The sequence below is a fragment of the Sceloporus occidentalis genome, unplaced genomic scaffold, assembly GCF_023333645.1.
Source record: "Sceloporus occidentalis isolate IW3139 unplaced genomic scaffold, rSceOcc1.0.p SCAF_31, whole genome shotgun sequence".
In the NCBI taxonomy this organism is placed as follows: domain Eukaryota; kingdom Metazoa; phylum Chordata; class Lepidosauria; order Squamata; family Phrynosomatidae; genus Sceloporus; species Sceloporus occidentalis.
Genome location: NW_028317011.1, coordinates 11,962,702 through 11,985,524, shown reverse-complemented (window position 1 = coordinate 11,985,524; position 22,823 = coordinate 11,962,702). Strand labels below are relative to the sequence as shown.

The window sequence follows — 22,823 nt, the reverse complement described above, 5'->3', positions numbered from 1 at the left end:
GTAGAATCTTGAGTGTAATATTATTTATTGTTTTATATAGCGCCATCAAACTCTGTAGCGCTGTACAATGGGTAGACAGGACATAACAAGTAGTATGTAACAACAAATTGACTTACAGAGAGACAGACAGACAGGTGAGGAGGGCCCTGCTCAAACAAGCTTACAATCTAGATAATACACACTCATATACAGACCTGGACGGGCCATCTGGCACACTGGGCAAATGGCAGCCCATACTCACCCATCCTGCCGCTTGAGCCACAGATTAGCGTGTGGCCATTGGCTGGATATGCCCGGCCACTTGCTATGTGAGCAAAAAAACGTAATGTACTGTTGCCACCCTTAAAGCCCTAGGGTCCCCTCATCATCCCCACTCCGGCCCTGCTTATATATAACACATGTTTAATTTAAAACTGAAATGCTTGCATTTTATTTTGGCTATAATATAGAGCTACTCCAGAAAGAGGAGCCATAAACTGTGCGATTTTACAACAGTAAAGATGACCAAATTATATTACTGACAAAATTCGCTTTTGTATAAATCAGAAAAAAAATACAGGAGTCATGGAAAATACCAATACATAAAAAAAAAACATATACATATTATTCTATCATTAAATGTAAATTTTCAGGCATGCTGCTTAAAACACATTTTTGTTTGAAATAATTTTATTTCACAAGGCAATTGATATCATATCTTGTCCACTTTTGTATGTTTTGTAAACGTATTCATATTCACTGTAGTAACAGCTTCATCATGCTAACAGCTATACACCATTTTTATTGTTCCGTCAAATCTATATACAAAATGATGGGACAGATATGCCAGACATCACTAGTAAATGAAAAAACTATTTACTATTAGCAATCTTTTAAATGAAATATAACAAGTATAATTTTCCGCATTAAGGAGACGTAATGTTAGGGGTCTCAAAAAAAAAAAATATACATATACATATACATATACAGTATTGTAAAACCTTGCAATAAGAAATTAAATAGCAAAAACAAATAAACTAAACATTTTAAGTTAACCAGTATTCCATAAGCAAAAATGTTCCATACGGATTGATTAAAACAATCTTTTCATCTATAGTGATAGATGAAATTAAGAAGGCATTTATGTATGCTACACTATGCCCTGGTAGAATTGGGGTATTAGAGACCTGATATTAGTTTGCTCAATGGTTAGTTGATTCAGTGCTTATTTAACAATTTTCTGACATGTATTACTTCTTTTGTATTATGTATGTTATTATCAAAAGTAAATGTGTACAACAACCCTTGTGCCTGAGTTAGACAAACAGGCATACTCATTTTCAGCAGAACCATCTTAATACGTCCTATAGGAACAATCACTTAAACCGTTGGTTTAAGCATTGGTTGTAAGCTTCAATATTTAGCAAATGGCCCGGATCATATACCGTATTGGCTCGAATATAGGCCGCACTTTCCCCCCCCACTTTAAGTCTTTAAAGTGGGGGTGCGGCCTATATTCGGGGTCTAGCGCCGGGCAGGCAGCGGGGTTAGGATACAGATCCCCCCCAGCACTTTCCATGGGGGGGGGGGTGTCGGCATGGGAGGTTGTCTAAGCGCATCGTGCGGACGATCACCGGCTGCGGAGGTTGTTTATCCGCATCGCCGCAGCCGGTGACCGTCCGCACGATGCATTTTACCTCTGCCCCCAAGACTTACCAGAGCAGACTCCCGGGTATCTTGCGGGGCCGGCGGGGGACATCTACGCAATACGCGTTTACAATTGTGCCGGCACCGGAAGTTGTATACGCATATTGCGTAGACGACCCCCGCCGGCCCCGCAAGACACCCGGGAGTCTGCTCTGGTAAGTCGGGGGGGGGCAGAGTGGCAGCATATCTCGGGGGGGGAGGAGGAGGACAGTGACAGCATATCTCAGGGGGGGGGAGGACGACAGTGGCAGCATGTTTTTTTGGTGCTTTTTTAAAGAAAAAAAACTTTTTCTTTAAAAAAGCACCAAACTTTTAGGATGCGGCCTATATACGGGGGCGGCCTATATCCGAGCCAATACGGTATGTTGAGCCACCCTATTTAAACCATAAGCAATAAAGGTTAATTTTTACTTGCCTTTTTTACAAATCTGTAGATAGTATAGCATTTTCTTTGGATTATGCCCTAAGGCATTTCAGTAGTAAATGTACTAAACGTCTCCATATTCTCTAGATTATGGATATTTACTTATTAGATGCGTTCTGGGATTCCAGGTCTTAGGTACAAATATTGTTTTACATAACGGATTATATTACCTAGTGGGGAACATGACCATGTTTTACTTTGTTTTCTTAAAAGATGCAGGATCAGCCTTCCTTTCTATTTATCTTAGGGTTGTGTCTAATATTTGTTTGTACCAGTAGATTCTTGTAGTATTTCTGGATTGATGCTTTATAAAAAAGCAAGTTTGCTTAAGAACAGTTACTTTAAAATTATTACTAAGCCAATCTGAATCAACACTAAAAAGTTCACTATTTCTCATGTTTCTATCACCAGGAAAAGGAACACAAGCATTACTGTCAAGCACTGCAGTGCTATACAAAGAAGCCCATTATAAACTCCAGACAGTGATATATGGGTTACACATGTAACAGAAACATACTTTTACATAAAAAGCCAAAAAAACACAAGGCTCCCCCTGTCTGCGATACTGGATATAAATACACTTGGATCTGCTAGCTACAGCTTAACATATAACATTTTGGATACTTGTTTTGTACCTTAACATACACAGTAAGACCCTGTAAAGAAGAAAAGGAAAGAGAAAACATTCCTTTCTTCTTTTCTGGCTCATCAGAAGGTAAAGTCATAATGAATGAATTTACATGCTATTTGTTTAATTATTACATGTATATTTAAAGTATTTAATGTAGTGTCAGATGTACCAGTGCCTTAATGGAATTTTCACTGAGGAACTGAGCTCATAATGACATCTTTCCGGAGTATTGGATCCATCATTACATCCACCTTCATTCTTTTTCTTTCTTCCATGGCAGTTCTTGTGGTGAGTAGTGCTCCAGCACCAAACTACAATTCTGATAATTTCAGCAACAAGCACAGGGGCCAGATACGGACGCATTATACTAAATTTTAGAATGGTACATTTTTGTTTTCTGAGCATCATTCTAGGATATGGTCACTGTTATTATATGACATATTGTGCGACATCACATGACATTTAGCCATTGGCAAAGGGATTCAGCACACTTTCTTCACATTCTGTATCCCTATATACAAATAAAACACAAATCCACATTGTCCATAAAAGTCTTTTGCTACTGCTGTCATTGTTTGGATAGTCTCCAACTGCACTAACGCCTCTATTATAAGACCATGTGATTTCTTAAGCATTTTCTAACTTTCCATCTGGCCTTCTACCTGCACATAATCCACCACCTTCTATTTATGTCATTCAATGCTTAAGCTTGAATTTCAGGTACTTTCCTTTTTTAAGATAGTACCTTTTAACTGAAGAAAACTGTAAACAGACCCATGAAAGAATATGAGCAATTTACAGACACAAAATTGTCATTGAGTTCATTACTCCCAAGTACATATTAATAAAAAAATCTAATAAATAAGATAGAATATTAAGTTCAAGTGAAGAAAGCTACTGCAATAAAAGGAAAATGGTAGAATCGTGAAGAAATTAACTGGCAAATCTTTTGGCTACTAGACAGTCATGCATGGAATTTTACAGGACTTCTATTTTAAAAGGAGTGTTCAGCATCAGCTGCTAGTTAGATGCTGTGGATACAAATGTTCCAACATTTTGTGTATGTGTTTCCAAAGGTTGCTTGCACAGAAAAGGAAGGAATTCCAGGAAAAGCCCAATACGTTGTAATCTAAGAACCAGGCAATTGATTTCTTCGGTTTCTGCTTTTTCTTGTGTTCATAAGGACCTTTAGCTTGCCATAGTCTTTGAGTTTGTGTATTTCAGCCTCCTGGCGAGCTTTTTGCCTGGTCTCCTTGCAGTACTGGTTTATCAGTTGTGTTTCGGAGTGAGTGAACGCTCCTGAGAGATCTTTGGGATGGAACTGCATCCCACCTAATGCACTCGCCCATAACCATTTTGACTTGTCGGTCATCAAAGTCACAATCTCTGGTTCTAGAACCTTCAAGTTAATTTTTGCTATTGTTTGTTTGAAAGTATTCTCTGTGGCTATACAGTGGTAAAGTCCTTGGTCAGTGTCCTGGACAGAGCGGATGAGGAGTCCTTGATCAGTTAAAATAATTCTCTCATTTAATTTAACCTGAAAAAGACAATTTAGATGTTGTAAACATGGATGGGCTCAAAAATGCATATATGAAAGATACTGTAGTTTATTTTAACATAATTACTTCACAACATAATCTTTGGGCCAGGGGAGTGCCAGTATCTTCTGGCCCAAGAGACATGTAGAGCCATATAACTAATAAGTGCCATAAGGTAAGCAACACTGTTTTAATTAACATATTGTTACTGCTCTAAAAAATAGATATGATCTTTTCAGTAACTTGAAACAGAGCCCTAGCTTCAAGAACTTAAAGTGTAGACATCTAATTTAGAAAAAGTCCAGAGACCTTTGGTGAATGGTACGAAAAGTGCACCACATTAGACTGATTGAGTGGAACTGGAAGTTCATTTGTAAGAATAGATACTAAAACACTTCCGTACACTGGTGGCTTTTGATGGCTATTGAATGGTAGTGCATTCCAAAGTCAGGGAGGACTGAAAGCGATTAGATATGAGAGGGCTCTTGAGATATATAAAATTAACAAGAAACAACCCTGTAGCTGAACCTTAAGTGGGGGGGGGGGGGGGTAAAGTGGAATGCAGATATTTAAGGAAGGACATAAAAAGTCACCTTGCAAGTTATATTGAACAGAGAATGTAATTAGTGTTTTTTCCTTTACTATTCACCAAATAAAATTGTGAGCAATTTAAACATCTCACCAATGTAATAAAGGACCTGCACTTGTCTATGTTTTATGTTTGTCTAATTAGATAATTCTGTAGATATAAATAGCGATATCTAAATAGTTTTTCTTAAAGCAGCAGTATATTTGTTTTATCACACATTAGAAATCAATAAGTGAGGACAGGCCAGCAATAATTGAATAACTAATGGATATCCCCCATGGGAGACAGACAAGATTCGCATGTTTCTCTTTATAACCTGACTGGTACAATAAATATGGATTATGATTATTTTCCATTTTATTTCCTGAGGTTGAAACTGCTTGAAGGTCAGCATGGCAAATCACAACTTCCATCCCTGTAAATATCAGTGATCTTCTTGATAGTTAAAAGATCCATACCTCTCAGTATGTGAATTAGCGAAAGAAGGACAATTTTGTTTTAGGGTAAGTAGAAAGAAGAAAAGATGGTACACTTGGGAGGTATGAAGATGAGTGATTGCAAAAGCATATAGGAAGGCAGCAAATAATGATGACTTAAGTGTCAGACAAAGCCCAGCTCTATTACCATTCCATTGGATAGTTCCAAGAGAATTTGACAGATCACCCTGTCATAGATTTTAATAAATGTAATCCCTCTCGACTCACAAAAAGTGGGGTTAATTTGTTATTTTAATATCTTTTAATTTATTTTAAAAATCCATCAAATAAAACTGTGGCTTTCATTCAAATAACTAATGGAAAATTAAATGGCAACGTATAATTATATTGTTTCTAGCTGTAAAGTGCATACAGTTGTGCAGTTTATGTCTTACTGTATGTTTTAAACAAAGCCTTTGTTATTTGGAAACAAAGATTATTGATCTGACGTACTTCGTTCATCAGCATGTTTGGCATCTGGTCCAGAGTTCTGTATCTTAATATGCAGTCCAAATATAGTTAGATGCTGTAAAATAATCCCGAGCTGCATTTGTTTCTTGGCAATCTGCAGACTAATTTCCAGACAATGATGATGGTATTGTCTAGGCAGAAAGCACAGCTGGTGATTTAGTACATGCGATGGAGGCTTATAGTTCCAAAACACATACGGTCAATGCAAAGGAAGCGTTCGCTCCAAAAAGCTACCCTTAACAAAGGACGGTGGTATTACTCTGAGAATAGTAATTGGTGTTAACTTGCAGACCCATTCCTTTGGGTAGTATACAATTCTCCAAAGTATGTAATAAGAAACACAGGAGGCTGCAATTATTGAAAAGCATCAGAAGATCGTTGGTTTTATTTATATGTTAGTAAAAGTTACACTGGTTTTCTTTTCAACCCAATAACTCACCTCTTTCCTCCGGTCATTGTCTTTCTGCAGCAGCCATTTGACAGATGCCTGGGGAGATTTTGCACTGCACTCCAAGAAAGTTGTGTTGTTTCTGACTCCATACTGAATCGTTTCTACAGTGTTTCTATATTCTGGAAAGAAATCACATAATGGTCACAATCTCAAGTACTGAGCCAAAAACACCAAAATATATTTAGCTACCTAGAGCTGAGCCAAAGGAAATAATATATGGCTACAGGAGCCACATCACAGGTTAGATGCCGTTGTCGGCTGGGCAGACCTTTATTTGGGAAATAAATTGTAAAACCATTACTGATTTTTTTTTTTCTGGAGTCTGGAAAAAAATGAACTGTAAAATGAAACACCACGGAAATCCTTAATAGGAAAATATGATGTATGTTCAGATGTTGTGGTAAATGAAATAATTTGTAAATGTTTTTTTATTTTACATGGAGTAAAAAGTGGAAAATGTTCCTCGTCTAAAAACTAGAAAATGTCATTTAACAGCTTTACCAATACTTGTGTTAACTGAGAATGTGCACTTGAGGCACAACACTCTGACCCTTATAGCACTAAGTTTACAAATACTGTATTGCATACTTCTAAATGAATCTAAAATTCAGTGCTTTCTTATGTAATTCTAAAATGATACATTAAATGTAAGCTCATAATAATATCAGCACAAATTGCCTTTGGGCCTGACTTTTGCCAGCCCTCCCCTGCCCAGCTGCTTGCATTTTGCGCATTTCATTGGTAGGAAAGTACTCCAAATTAAATAAATGGGAACAGTTTCTGTATGTGTGCCCAGGGTTTTCTTATGTCCCCTGGAATACATGTGAAAGCCAGCACTGGCGCTGACCGAGCATGCACGCTACTAGGCATTCAGATGAAAGCATCATCTGCAATGTAAACAGCCAAGGGGCAGAGAATAAGAGGACAAATATAGAGCGGATTCTGATGAACTATGAAATTTCACTTTGCATTGGAGTGCATATGATGGCTGTAATGTCCATTTTACTTGGTAAACATGGATTGCCATGGCTATAAACAATGTCTACTAAATGTTGTTAATTCATGTTGATGGTGGTGGGAAATGCATGCTTTGTGATCAAGTCCATGACTAGACTGCTAAGAAAAGAAAAGAAAAAAGAAGCTACATTGAAAGCAATAGAAAACTGTTTAATGAGGCACGCGAAGTCCTAGTTCATCAACAATGGATATATTGTTACATGCACATTCCAGGCAATAAAAAAACCTAGCTATAGTTAGACAAGTTAAAGGAAATGTAATTCACCGCAGAGAACCCTGCACATGGGCAGAGAGGTAAAAAATCAGTGACGATATAACCCTCTTAATACCAATCCAACCTTAGTAATATACTATTGTATGTGCACTCAAATAGTATTTGAATAAGTCACTGTGTCATTGTTTTGCTCCCAAATCTCACCTGAGTACCAAGTCGTACTTGTTCAAGTATCAAATATAACAATAATAAAATTATTGTTAAAACATATGTACCTAGGCATCGCCATTGATTACAATCTTAATTTCATTTATCAATCTCGCATATTTATTGCTCTAATCTTAGTGATATCTACAAAATATGACTACATAGTAATAAATCAGAAATAAGCTAAATTTTATGTTGGTTAATTAAGTGCAGATATTAACAGCATCCAATAGTGAGTCCATATTAAGTAAGAGGTAGAAATGGCTTACCTTTCAAGTTAAATCCCCTGCACTGTGTAACCGGATTTCCATTTTTGATATCTTGTCTTCGACTTCTCCTTAAAAAAATAATGCACAATAAAATGAGTTAGATTATTTTTATTCGAGGTGAGTAATATTTTTTCCACTTTTAGTAAAAACTCCATTAGTCTGTTGAAATGTTTAGACAGTCATAATATGTTAAAAGCATTGAGCAGGATACCTTCTCTTTAAATTGAATAAACATATGTAATATTTAACTTGGTATTGAATACAGTGCAGTATACAGTAATGTAGATTAGCATTGACAAAACCTGGTTTTATGTCGTTGTGTTTCAATAAACTTCCCTTATCTGCAGATAGGAAGCTGCCCATTGTTGTCGGACATATGATATTTGGGCAAATATAGCAATGCTATGAAGCCTTTTCCCACATAGACTTTCATTAGTCACCGTGTTATGCTGGGTAATTAAGATCACAGGCAGTATCAAAGCTGGACCGAGAATGACTATGTAGCTTAGGCTCTTTAAAGCCATCAGCTGCATTATATACCGTATTTGCTCGATTATAAGACGACCCTGATTATAAGACCCCCCAAAATCTGAATATTAACTTAGGAAAAAAAGAAAAAGCCTGAATATAAGACGACCCTAAAGGAAAAAAGTTTTACCAGTAAATGTTAATTCATGTAAACTATATTTTTTAATAAAAGCTATGATTGAGAAAAATATTTTTTTTGTTTTTATTTCCTTGTATTTTCCAACCTGTCCCCCAGTTACGCACATCTGCCCCCAGGCTTGCCACACCAATATGGCACTGTGGCCCATGGTATGCCTTTTGACCCCCTATGTGCCACTCTGCCTCCAGAAATGCCTTATACCCCTATATCCCATTCTGGCATTTAGGGGGTTAAAATGCATATTATGGGGCAGAGTGGCATATAGGGAGGTATAAGGGATTCCAGGAGGCAGAGTGGCATTAAGGGAGTTAAAAGGCATTGTATAGAGCACTCTGCCTCCTGAAATGCCTTATACCTCCCTATATGCCACTCTGCCCCATAATATGCCTTTTAACCCCCTAAGTGCCAGAGAGGCATATATGCATATGCCCTATGCCCCCATTTAACATGCACACGCACACGCGCACGCACACACTTACCGGTGCTTCCAATTTCCTGCTGTATTGCCGGTGCAGCGGGTTGACGTCTCCTTCCGCTGCAGGCGGAAGGAGGTGGAGTTGGCAGCGGGGATTTGTCTGCGTCCATCGCGCATACCTTCCCCGGCTGTCAGAGATCAGAATTCCCCGCGGGGAACTCTGATCTCTGACAGTCGGGGAAGGTATGTGCGACGGACGCAGACAACCCCCGCTGCTAGCCACACCTCCTTCCGGCTGTAGCGGACGTTGTGTACGCGGATCGCGTAGACGTCAACCCGCTGCCCCGGCAATACAGCAGGAAGCACCGGTAAGTGTGTGTGGGGGGGGTGTTAAATGGGGACAGGAGGATCCAGGTCCCCTGCAGCGGTGCGGGGGATCTGGATCTTAGTCTCATAATCAGACCTCTATTTGAGGTCTGATTAGAAGACGACCCCGATTAGAAGACGAGGGGTATTTTTCAGAGCATTTGCATGTAGATGCACACTGTAGTGCCCGATTTGCTGCTGGTTAGGTAGTATCAGTATGCGGCACTAATGGCCAGTGGCCCATAGGGCCAGTCTGGGCCTAGAAATATAATAAGAGTCAAACTGTTTGTTTAGTATATTTGGACTAAGCTAACTGAGCTTGAATGCCTAATATGCACCTGTCTGGAAATATTAAGTAAGAACTCTAAACGTTTAAAAAAAAAAACTTCAATACATTATTTCTAATCTGATACTTGTAGTAAAACAATTGGAGGGAGACAATGTTTAGTTTCTAACAGACAAGCTATTTTTTCTCAAATAAAAAAAAAAAGAAGAAAAATTGATCAACTTGGAACGTTAAGAGAACTGAAGTTAGATCAACTCAATTAAGCAGCTAGTCTAGCTGGTATACTTCCATAACGAGCACCTTGTATGGCAAAGCTGCTACAACAAATATTGTATGGACAACTGGAGAACTTGATGCCAAATTTGACAAATGTGAGGAAGTAATGCTTCTAAGCCTTAATTAACATAAAGTTGTGACTATGTGTAAGTCTATTTATCAGAAAGCTTAATTTTCTTTACTTTTTACATGAACATTGCCAAAATTCAATTTTCATTCTTACCTCTTTCCTGAAGGATAAAATCGGGAACAGAACTTCCCATCCCAGGCACAGTAAGGATCCCGCGCAAGGCAACAGTCAGCACATGCAGAGCCATAAACATGACAGCGATGCAAAGACACTTGTGTGATGCCCTCTTCTGAGCCAACATACAATTGTTGCTGTAAAATACAAAATGTAACCTTTAATTATTATAATTCATTTAAGTACCACATGGGATGGTAACCTCACCAATGGGTTGTACATTCAATTCACTCATAAATGGGTGGCTGTAACCAATACCATCTATATATAAAATGTACAATAAACATACTAAAGGGAAGGAAAAAGTGCAATTTTGGGGGAAAGTAATAAAAAGTGTAATATTTGTTATTGCAATTGCACCACCTGCACCCGAATGACTCTCTTTAAAACCTTTGCTTGTTTCAATGTTTGTAGCATGACCCTCCCATAACAGAACTGAACTTTTATATGAATGGTGTTATTTAAATATCCTGTGCCTGGTAAAAACTCAAGACTGTGTTGCTGTTCAAACCGAGTTCTTAATAAGACCTATTAGTCATGGAACAAGATTTTTTTCCCCTTAGATAAAGCTCACATCTATTACCAGAGCCAGACAAAATTTCACCCTGCAATTTATACTGTATACTTTCTGTGATAGAATAAATGGATACACATTGTGAAACTGTTCATTTTGTGGTTTTATTTCCGTGTTTTTTTTTTTTGTTTGTTTCCGCAATCAAGCATGTATATTTTTATGCAGAACGTAAAGGGACATTCAGCATGAAACCAGGGACAAATATACTTCCAGTAAGATTTAGTATTTAATTATGCCCTAAACTTGAACGATCATGCTGCCCTAAAGGCATCTATTAGTAACGGCACGGTTTCATTGTGTGAAACAATCTTTCCAACTTCATTTCATGAAACCGAAGTTACATACTAAGCCGGAAGATATTTTTTGTTTTGTTTTTTTAAACTATAATTTGGGGGTATCGTTTTTTTTAAAGCTGTAATTAAAGTTAACGTGGTTGCTGCCAAAATTAGCGTTGTCTGTCAACAGTTACCATTAAGTGTTTCCTGTACGGAATATTTGCATACTATTGAGTTTACAGCAGCTGTTCTGCACAAATATGGAAATTCTATTCATCTTTGTTGTGAAGAAGACTATGACATCAAAACATGTATATGTTAATGCTTAGTTAATAAGGTGTTAAGTGGGGAAAAGCATGACATTTAACAAAAGAAAAATGCATGATTAAGTTATACATTATATTTCAATTATGGTGCTTGTAGATTACCTTTTTTGAAGAAATCTTCATTGAGGTTACAGGAGCATGAGTCTAAACAGAAAAAAATCTCATTAGAAAGTTATGCCCATATACACAAAAAGAATTGCTGTTTTAGTCATAAATAATATCATGTTTATATATACATAACAAAAAGTATATTCCAATATTATGTATCTAATAGTATGTATTTCGCAGCAACTAATTTATAAATGATTAGATTTGGATGAACATATAAGGCTAACATAAATGTATTCTGCTACTGCACAATATGTTCATTGTCCCCTTTGAGACAAGTCCAGTCAATTTAATTTACAAACAAAGCACTAAGCCATGTATTATACTGATACTGTTCATTATTTGCTTGTTTACAAATCAAACCATGGAGATAATTAAAAAAAACAAAAAAACTTTCTATTTTATATTGATGGAAATTAGGGGAAAAGCTACATTTACATTTACACTTACACCACTGTCTTCAAAACATTTACAGTTGGCAATTTATGTCACGTTAAACATTGTGTGCGATAGATCTGTTTATTACTCTGAAGACAGACGACTTGCACTGAGATCATGGCTGCATGGTTCACCAAACATTACGTTATTGCAAGTCTAATTTCAGCTAACTTTAACGCATATTATAACACCATTTTTTTTTAATCTTTAGCTATAGCTTTTGTTTCTTTGCCAGGTCTGTCAGATCAAAGCATTATGCAGACATGTAGTTTTTTAAACAGAGTAGTGTGCCAAACCTTAAAAACTTCCAGCTCTTCTAAGATCAGTTCTCCGCTGGTTGAGCTGTTGCCGGGGAGGACAACAACCTTTTGAATTGTTCCTTTGTCTAAAAGCAAAAAGAAAACATAAGCTAAGTCCATTTGTGTCTTTTATTCCTTGATGGATAATAATACTTATTAAAATATAACTTTTTACAACTGCATATTTATTTTTTTATATGATTATTTAAGATTTTCCTCAATTCTGACTCTTACATCTGCCTATTTTCTTTGTAACTTTGTTTATGTTACTTTTATCTTTTCTTGTTTTCTTGTTACAGAGCGATGGCCTGAGTTGACTAAAATAACTACTTTTTAAGGAGACACTGTAAATACCAATTCAAGCAATATTTGTAAACACTGGGTACCTGTACGTCACAGTGTCCTTTTAGTTACATTATAGCAGAAAACGGAGATGATTAAAACTAGAACTTTATGTCTGAACGATGGGGTGTTCAAGCAAAACTAAAGTTTATAAAGCAATAAATTAAATACAATCTATAACAAAATGTTAACACTCAATATTATGCATGTTTATCATATAGTGGAATATGCCTTCTGAAGGCCCACCTCTGATATATAAATAAAGGGAAAATGTTTTATAAATGCTATTTTATCTGGCCCAAAAACTATGTAACCAGTCTGTCTTTCTGTCTGCATAAGCAAGCTGGTAATACCAAACACTAAATATGTTTATCATGGTGAATACAATGTCTTGATGTCTTTTCTAGCTTTAAATACAGATACTGGATATATCCTATGTGATACAATGTATCACATTGCCTCATTGTTTGCCTTTGCTGTCAGAATAAATGGAAAATAGTTGGGATGCTAATAAATATTGTTACCAAATGAACAGAGTAAAGGGCTTTTGTGCAAGCAAGAGACTGGAAAGGACGATTTTTCCCTGTGATAAATGGGTTAAAACTCCAGGCTCACTCAATACATCTCCCCCAGTTTTAATTTTGCACTTGCCTGTTACATTTAGGACTGTGGAAGACCACGCCATCCTTAGTGAAAAGTGGAAAGAACAGGTGTGTATCTGAATTCCAAAATACATCTCAAACTTGGATGGTAATAGTGAAACTTTAAAAACCCTTTGGCCTGTTATGGTTTTAATTGGGAACTAATCTATATGGCTAGTTCATGGCTAAACAGGAGAAACCTAATGTGTTGTTTAAGTCAATGTTCTTCAGCTCATGTCCTTGCAGTATCATGGCAGGTGCTATAGTGTTATGACACACAGGTTTGTCATAATATTTTTGTCATAATACTCTGTATTTACTATTTTGCCTAAGTTCTAATAATAATTCAAATGTATAAATGCCACATAACTCCACAACATGAAGGCAAGTAAACATTTTAATCTGGACCACCATCAGGAGTTACCTCTACTTATAACACTTGAAATACATTTTCAAATACCCTGTACCTCTTGAACTAAATGTATAAGAAAAAAAAAACACTTTGTTGCCAACAAACCCAAAAGTATATAAACATGTAATATTTTGGTCTCAACACACACACACACACACACACACACACACACACACACACACACACACACACACACACAAGAAAACTATCCATATGTGGAATTTATATATTCAGAACACATATTGCTGCCACTAAACATGGATTAAGTACATCTCTTGATATTAAATATAGTTTGAGTGAGATACCTAAATCAACATTGCAAAGTGTCTGTCCAAGACTATTTTGTGAAGTTTTTTTTTTGCCAACAATGCCAAGACTTTTTGTGTTTGACCAATCTTGTCCTGTTTGCATTGACGCACTCAGACCAACATACATACAAGACTAGTATGTATTATACATGCTAGTTAAACAATATAACAGAAAGTGTTATTGGAATAAAATAGACCAATTATTTAGAGAAAACAGTTGCCTAGTTCTTCACATAAGTGGTTATGCCCAGCCAGACAGTAATTTAATAGTAAGCGCCATAAAAGACCTTTAGATTGAGAGATCATTATGGAATGCTTTACTCATATTGTGTTCTTGAGCTAGACATTGGTGGTTTCAGGTTATATATTTGCAATCACCATGAAGTAATCGTATTCTTGCTGTAGTTTCTTGCTTAGCTTTAATAAGATCATTGTAGAAGAAATGTCAAGTGCATAGAGGATCGTTTTGCAATATGTTTTGCTTTAATGTAATTGTTAATTCATTTTCCCACATATCCTGCACCATTTGTAGACCATTTCTTGTCAGCTGTCGTCAATCTCATTAAAGAACTCCGTCAGAATTAGAAATTACAACCGTACAACTAAGCAGCTGTGATTTCAGATGTCAGAAACTTACTACAAGGAAAATAATGAAAATGTATTGTTAAACTAATTAAGTCTTTTCGTTTTGTATTTCGGTCATCGGGTATTATGATTTATGAATGATTACATACTGCTCAATAATGATAGATTGTGATTAAAACACTTTTGTATAACACAATGACAATGCTATGTGATATAAGAGCTAGATTCACACCTCCAATTTCTTGTACTTGTGTCCTTAAGATTAGTAAAAACTGTAATGTGATTTCGATTCTTCACAGTATAGAATCTAGTGATTCTATACTGGGAAAAATTATTAAAATTGGCTGCCGGTATGCAGACTCAAATTGTGTATGCATTTTTATTCCTGTTGGGCTACAGTTATAATTTACAAGAAAATAAGACGTATCTGTATTCCATTCATTTCATAGTAAGAACTGGAATGGCATGAGCCATTATCTTGAGGAATACCATCACTCACTGGAGACCTGTGGAAAACTATGGTTGCACAGGTCTCCCTTTCTCATTATGCATGTTGCTGACCTGTGCATTTAATTGTCACCGTCGTACATGCTGCCATGGTATCAGGACCTTGGGTTATAGATTAGCATATTAGATATTCAAGATTTCCTACATTTGGTTTTCATTAAAAGTTGGCTACACCATTTACCATCAATTTAAATGTACGTGGCATCATACTACAGTCACTTTTAAATTGCAGAGGTTTTCTGTCTATGTTTACATAATAATGGTGGACATCAAATATGAATATTTGACTGCTACCAAATGGATAATTGCCTATGAGTGATCTTTCGGTTTTTCCTGCAGCTATGTAGCTCCACTATTTCTTCCATATAGCTTAATGGTTCATAGCAATATATAGAATGGTAGTACTTTTGCCTTCTTGTGTCTTTTCATTGCATCATGTCTCTTAGTCTATTTATCAATTAGATTTGTGTATATTCATGTTGCTCCTTTATTCTCCCAACACCAATATAGGCAATAGATAGCATGGCTAATGTGACAGAGTTTTACTCAGCTTTAAGAAAAAAAGAATAAAATAATTTGATCCAACTCGGTTAAGCTCCTTTTCAAAAACCATTGGGTGTCGGAAGACTATCTCTATAAATGATTTTGGCATTAACCAGGCCCAGACTGGGACAAAAAATAGGCCCGGGCATTTAAACCCGAGCAGCCCATTTTTATTTATTTATTGTTAAAGCCCACCCTTCATGTACCATCTTTGCATTTACTCATTCACACAAATCATTAACACATTCATTAATGCAGTCGCACAAATCATTCAAGCAATTCATCCACACGTGAATTCATTTATTGTCATACGCATTCACACAATTCATCCACACATTTATTCATTCATTCATTCTCATACACACACTGCCCCCTCTCCCCATCTTATCTGCCCCTTCTCACTATGTACCCCCTCTCACTATCTATCCCCTTTCCCCATTTCTCACTATCTAACCCCCCTCTGCCCCTTCTCACTGCACCCCCCTCCCTCACCCTACTTACCTTGTTGCCGGAGCAAGCAGCAACTGCGATGGCCAGTCCGGGCCTGGCATTAACAATAGACCCACATCCAGCATCCAAAGGACATTTGCCCTATATGACCTAGAATCTGTCCAGGCCTGTTGCTGACTGATATTGTTTGGACATGAAATTGTACCCTAGTGACCATAGCCATGTCAGTGTCAATTACAAATATTAGCCTTTTTGAGAAGACAACAGCCTAATGGCAGCTTGAGGGAAAAAAACCCTGCTAAAAACCTTGCTATTCACCACAACCTCCAATTGAGAAAGCGAAAGCTCTGGATACTAAAGTCTCTAGCTCACAGAAAGGTTTAAATATGTGTGATATGTTTTGTAATTGTAGAAAGAGGAAGATTTTTTATTTATCATTATTTCTAAACCTTAACAATTTGGATTACCACAGGGGTGGATACACAAAGAAATCACTTTTGAGATTTACACAGTAATTTCCCAACAGATGCACAGTTCCAAAATGTTGTTTATTTATACAACAAAGATTTAAGACAATTTAAAGTTGTTTTTTTGCAGTGATTTCAAACTGAATCTCTGAGACTCTATGACAATAATGGTGTATATATATATATATATATATAGATATATATATCTATATATATATATATCTATATATATCTATATATATATATATATATATATATATATATATATAGTGAGAGAGAATTTTGAAAGTTCTGAATTAACACGCAACTGGTTCACGTTGCAGTTTTCTGCCTTGGCTCTAACACCAGGAGTGCAAACATTATGTGTGAACGTTACAAAGCCAGTAATAAGTGAGCTCTTCCACATGAGGTGTCTGACAGGTCCTTGACGGTGACAGACAGGTCTGGAAGTAATTCAGCTGGATAGCTGTTTTCTACATTAAATTCTGACTAGAGTTGGCAAAAGGTGTAACATATATTCTAACACTCGCTTCTACGCGTCCAAGCAATTATCGGCCAAAGCACTATGTGTTCCTCTATCAAAAAGGAACTGTAAACACAGAATACCATGATGTCATTTTATCTCTGGTTTTCACATGGAAAGTATCTACATTCAGTCTCAACCTGGCTAGTCTAAAAAAAAATATATATATATCAAACGTTATTGTATATAAGAAAGATTGCTTTGAAGATTAACTAAACTGATTTTATCATATTTATTCACAATATTTATTTACTATCAAAAGCTGATGCTTTTCTAGCTACTAAGCTAAACCTAATGCAGTTTGAGATGAGAAATTCAATTTTACATCAATATCAATGCCGTTAGAACTTTCACTGCAGAAATAGCTGCTTTATCTCAGTGATTTCAATAGATAACATCACTGAGAAGGTGAATAGACAGAGGTGGCAGATATATTGTATATGCTAATAACTGAAACATGATCTAAGGGAATCAACGGAAGTGACAATGACTCCACCATTAAGTCCCGTCTGTATGTGTGCATATGGAAACCCATTGTCTTTTTCACTGCTACCATGTCTTGACAAGGCTCCTGCTGAGTACATGGCCACCTATATTGCAGTTATTAATTGCTCTTATTATATGTTTTTTGCACACATTTTTTTAATCAATCTGAAAGACATGCATGCCACCAGTGATGTAACATGACCTGGGTTGATTTGGCCTTAGGAAGCAGGTCTAGGAAGTGGGAATAGAATCTTCTGGGCCAAATTAGCAGTGCTAGATCATTTAAACTTCAATGGGCTGGTTGGGAGATGGGTGATTTCTTATTTATCACAAAGTTAAGACAAATCTTATTTATCACTCTTCTGAGATGGAGGGCAGGGATATGATTGTAATGGTAAAAAAGCACCCCACTTAAACACATGCAATGTGCAGAAACAATATATGCGTCTTTAATTTGGGATACAGTTAACTTCCAGATTTAACAAACGTATCTGGTTTGCAGATTGTAAAGAAAAAAAAAGTAAGATCAAATATATGGCTATACTTCACAGAAATCTCTGCTCTTGATTGTATTAAAAAAAATATCCATTTTGGGAAATAAACAACGTTTTTACACAATGTCAGCAGATGTTTGTACCTAAGATAGATTCCAATTTATCAGTTCTGTAGTTCAAGAAAGACAGAATGGGCAATATGTACTAATCCACAGAATAAACAATCCTTATAATGTTATGACATGGTGGCCAAACATCCACTATATTCGCTGCTACATCTAAAACACTGCAGTCAGTATCTACAAACAATCATATTTTGTAATTTGCTTACCTGTCCCAAGAAACAAGACGTGGTACTTCCCATCTGCTGCATTTACTCTGTCCACTGCTATTTTAGTGTACTTGTAGTCTGTTCCTGTTCTGATTAGAAGTGGCCTCTTATGTCTCGGATAAATAGAATTGAACATCAATGGATGATTTCTTATGAAGGTAACAACATCATCTGGGAATTCTTTGGTGGTCAGCACAGTTGGGGTAAATGCACCACCAGGGCACTATAACAAAGCATACAGCATATGACCATCCCTGAAATGTGATTTTGAAACTATATATATGTTGAAATTCTGGAAACGTAATAGAATTTATAGAAAGCGTCCGAACAGATTATGCAACACACAATTCTCACTGTTACTTGCAATAACAAAATTTGACATTATTGAGCACAGCTTCCACATATCTTATAAGCAAATTATAACAAATATTAAAAACTGGTAACACAGCAATCATTATAGAAAATTAGGTTTTTATGAAAAAGTTATTCAATTTTTTCTTGGTAAGTCTAAGATTATTTTATTAATACATGCAAGTAAAGAGTTTTTTTTTTTTTTTGTACTTAAGCCGCTAAGTATATTTATAATATTAACAAGTGCATGATAATAAAACATAACACTGCCTACATATTAAAATGTACCACAACAAACCCATCCATAGCTTATTCATACTATTGACACCATATTGTTGTTACTGTCAAAAATATGATTTGTAGATTAAAAAAACCCAAAAACAGTACATTTTGGAATATCCAGAGTTTATTGCATAGAATATGCTTATGCTTGTGTGCTGACTGCGTCTGCTAGTGATCACTATGATTATTATGCACACTGTAGCCAGATGTGCATAAAACATTTATATTTGACAGATACCAATTTAACACTGTGTTGGAGGTCTGCGGAAAGAAGAATAACACTTTTGTTTTTGGTAATATTTTAAATACAAATAGATGAGATTTACAAAGTCCATTAAGCTGAATACTTGTGCACCACCTTAACCTGCTACCGGTGGACATTTGTTTAGCTAGCAGTGCCAGGTTTCTGACGACACATGTGTGACACGGGCCTTCGCAGCATTTTTTCCAGGGTAGGGGGACAAAATATCCTTCCTACCTTTCCCCTTCTCCACCTTAATCCTTCTTCCCCATTGCCTACCTTTGTTGGCTCAGGAGAGAGGTTTCGTGGTGGGAGGCTGTTCGTAAGTTAGTTACCCATTAATAGGAAATATATATGACTATTGTAGTAGTAGCTAACAGACCAGCATGTAGCTGCACAACTATAGTTTACAATAGCTGGCGTGGTAAAGGTAAACCACAACTACCCCATCCACAATACCAATGGTGTTCAACCAGTAATGGCTGACTATATATAATGGGAGGTGCAGTCAATAACTTAGATTAAAAAAATATAATTTAAACAACCTTCTCATCCCAATAATCTTCAAAAATATCATAAATTTAGTCCTACTTGTCAACAAATGATTTTGATTAAATTTACTACTAAAAACTTTTAAGAAACTTTATTTTTGCATATCCTGTTCAAAAGAGTAAGAAATCACATACCAGCATAACATTGCTAATGAGCAGATTAGCTACAGTCCAAAGGCAGGCACTGCGGTATGCCGATTAGAAAAGAACAGAACACACGTATGCCAATGCAACTTACCGTGCCAGGCCTTGGGTAAGGGATTCTACCCTGATATGGAATTAATTGGTGGTTTGGGCCTTCTCTGTGTGCGAATGGTCCATTAAATACAGTCTGGATATCTGACATATGGTACACACACACGGCCGAGCCTTTAAACACTGAGCTGTAAAACAATAAGTTTTTTCATTTAAAAAAGGTACGTTTTACAAAAATATAGCTACAAATAGATGTAAGGTAAACCATTGCGTTTTTGTCTTGATTGCTAACAGTTCTTATCAGGCCCCAAAGAAAAGATAGGAAGGAGCTGAGTATTGCCTATGGTCTAATGGCATGCAGATAAATGAATGACAATAACAATGTTATATTCCAAAAACACCAGTACATGATACACAGAATTGCAATGTTCAATAAGGTTTTCATTTCTGTTAAGAGCTTTTTCTTGCCAGTATTCTTCTTGCACAAACTCCTGCCAAAGATATAGGATCTTTCAGCTGAAGATGTCTTCTGGATCATGGCGTGTTTAGAAGAAAGATTTCATACTGGGTGGTCAAACAGGAGGAAAACATGCACAAAACATTTCATTTTCTTTTTAGTCCAAATTGGTTTTCTTGTTCTGAAAATCCTATCAGGAAATCTTAAATATTGAATCCATGAGATTCATGTAAAGAGAACAAAAATGAGCTACATTTAACAGTTGACAACTGCCACCATACTAATTTCCTTTTATCACCAAATCACATGTTCTAAAATAAAATTATTGTCAGAAAAAGAACAAACTTGAGATTAATAAAGTATACCGTATTTGCTTGATTATAAGACAAGGTTTTTTTCTTCTAATCGGGGTCGTATTATAATCAGGCCTCAAATAGGTCTGACTATGAGACTAAGATCCAGATCCCCCGCAGCGCTGCAGGGGACCTGGATCTTATGCCCCCCCAACTTACCGGTGCTTTGGACTCCCCGGTGTGTAGCCGGGGCAGCGTGTAGCCGGAAGGAGGTGCGGTTAGCAGCGGGGATTGTCTGCGTCCATCGCGCAGACCTTCCCCGGCTGTCAGTGAGAAGAGTTCCGGGGCAGTGTGTAGACGTCTATGCGATTTGCCCCGCACCGGTGCGGGGAACTCTTCTCACTGACACCCGGGGAAGGTCTGCACAGTGGACGCAGACAACCCCCGCTGCTAACTGCACCTCCTTCCGGCTGCAGCAGAATCGCGTAGACATCTACCTGCTCCCCGGACAACACACTGGGGAATCAGAAGCACCGGTAAGTTTGGGGTGGTGTGTTAAATGGGGGGCATAAGGCATTTCTGTAGGCAGAGTGCTCTATGAAATGCATTTTAACCCCCTTAATTACTTTTCTTGTGATCTTAACTTTTCCCTTCCTCAGATCCTGCACAAACAGTCCATTTTTGGGTTATCAGTGAAGCAAACTGCTTCTGCTTCACCTGTCCTGTGCAACATGAGTGGAGTTTCAGTGAGAAACTCTGCTTCTTTGGCCACTAAGCTATGCCCTGGTACACGCACAAGAACAGAAACACAGATAAATAGAACGAAAGTGACAGCAAAAAAAGGGATAAAATGGGTCTATCTGTGCTTTTTAATTCTCCAATATAACTCTATACACATCCCAAGGTCTCTTGAATTCTTTTACTGTTTTTGCCTTTACCTCAATGCTACTGGCAAAATGTTTTGTGTACTGATGAAAGTAAACTTGAATTGTTTGGGAAGAACATGCAGCACTACCCATAGCCTACCCTTCTAGGACGCGGCCTGGTCTGGCCACTGACATTAGTGGGCGGTCCTGCTGATGTCGGAGGTATTCCCGCTGATGTCGGGGGTGTTCCCGCTGACATCGTGGAAAACACCTCCATTTAAAGGGGAAATGGAGCGTGTCATTCTCTCGAAGTTATCCTAGGAATATGGCTGAGCTTAAGCAGTTGTGTAAAGAAGCATGGTAAAAAAAATCCTCTTGAAAGTGGTGCAGGTCTGATCTGCAGCTACTGAAAAAGCTAGTTTGAGGTTATTGCTGCCAACGGAGGTTCGACCAGTTATTAAATCCAATGGTTCACAATTTTTCCACCAGCACTGTGAATGTTTAATGGGTGCGTTCAATAAAGACACAAAGGATTATCAATGTTTGTGTGTTATTAGCTTAGCACAATATGTTTGTCTATGATGTAGATCAGATCAAATTTTATGAACCATTAATGCAGAAAAACAGGTAACTCTAAAGGGTTCCAGGCACGCAGTGTAAGTGAAGGGGGGTTTTATTGTTGCACATTGCAGGACACAATCGGATCACTGATTTGTGAGACGGGTGAGACGTATGGACCCATCAGAATGCCGGGCCCTAGAGCAATTGATGTAGGGCCACTTAGCATGCTGGAGCAATTGTTCTATGTGCTCCACCATTAATCTGGCCCTGTTGTGAGGAAAAGTTTCACATTCTTTATTGGTTACTAAGCCCCAACATTTGGTAAAATTTCCTTTTCATAACATTTTGTCAATAATTCAAAGCATGAGTGTACGAGTAACAAAAGAAAACAAAACTCCATGAAACAGTTTACCATAACCACAGGTATTTGAATATCCTAGTATTTAGAAGACCACTTTTTGTTTAGCTATAAGAATATTTAAATTAACTCTGACTTTTATTTTATATTCTAAGTGCTGGCAGATCAGACTGACAACGAGTATAGGTACACAGTAGCTTATTTTACTGTTTCTTTTTTTTCTTTTTTACCTTTCCAGTTATTTCATTCACACACTAATTCCCTTTGGTATTAAATCCACATGTTTAAAGGTTTATATAGGAAAATCTGAAATCCAATCTACTGGCCCACAA

At 37.0% G+C, this 22,823-nt stretch overlaps 1 protein-coding gene across 1 annotated transcript in view; it reads right to left on the bottom strand.

Annotated features, from left to right (window-relative positions):
• Positions 1 to 3,870: 3,870 nt before the first annotated feature.
• Positions 3,871 to 22,823, bottom strand: part of LOC149298838 (semaphorin-3C-like) — a 34,734-nt gene continuing 15,781 nt past the window's right edge. The window contains exons 9-16 of the mRNA XM_089487006.1: positions 20,000 to 20,144; positions 18,337 to 18,559; positions 12,245 to 12,333; positions 11,505 to 11,546; positions 10,207 to 10,364; positions 7,974 to 8,041; positions 6,255 to 6,385; positions 3,871 to 4,278 (exon numbers count right to left, since the gene is read on the bottom strand). Of these exons, the coding sequence (XP_089343132.1) occupies positions 3,871 to 4,278; positions 6,255 to 6,385; positions 7,974 to 8,041; positions 10,207 to 10,364; positions 11,505 to 11,546; positions 12,245 to 12,333; positions 18,337 to 18,559; positions 20,000 to 20,144 (1,264 nt within the window). The remainder of the gene's footprint in view (positions 4,279 to 6,254; positions 6,386 to 7,973; positions 8,042 to 10,206; positions 10,365 to 11,504; positions 11,547 to 12,244; positions 12,334 to 18,336; positions 18,560 to 19,999; positions 20,145 to 22,823) is intronic.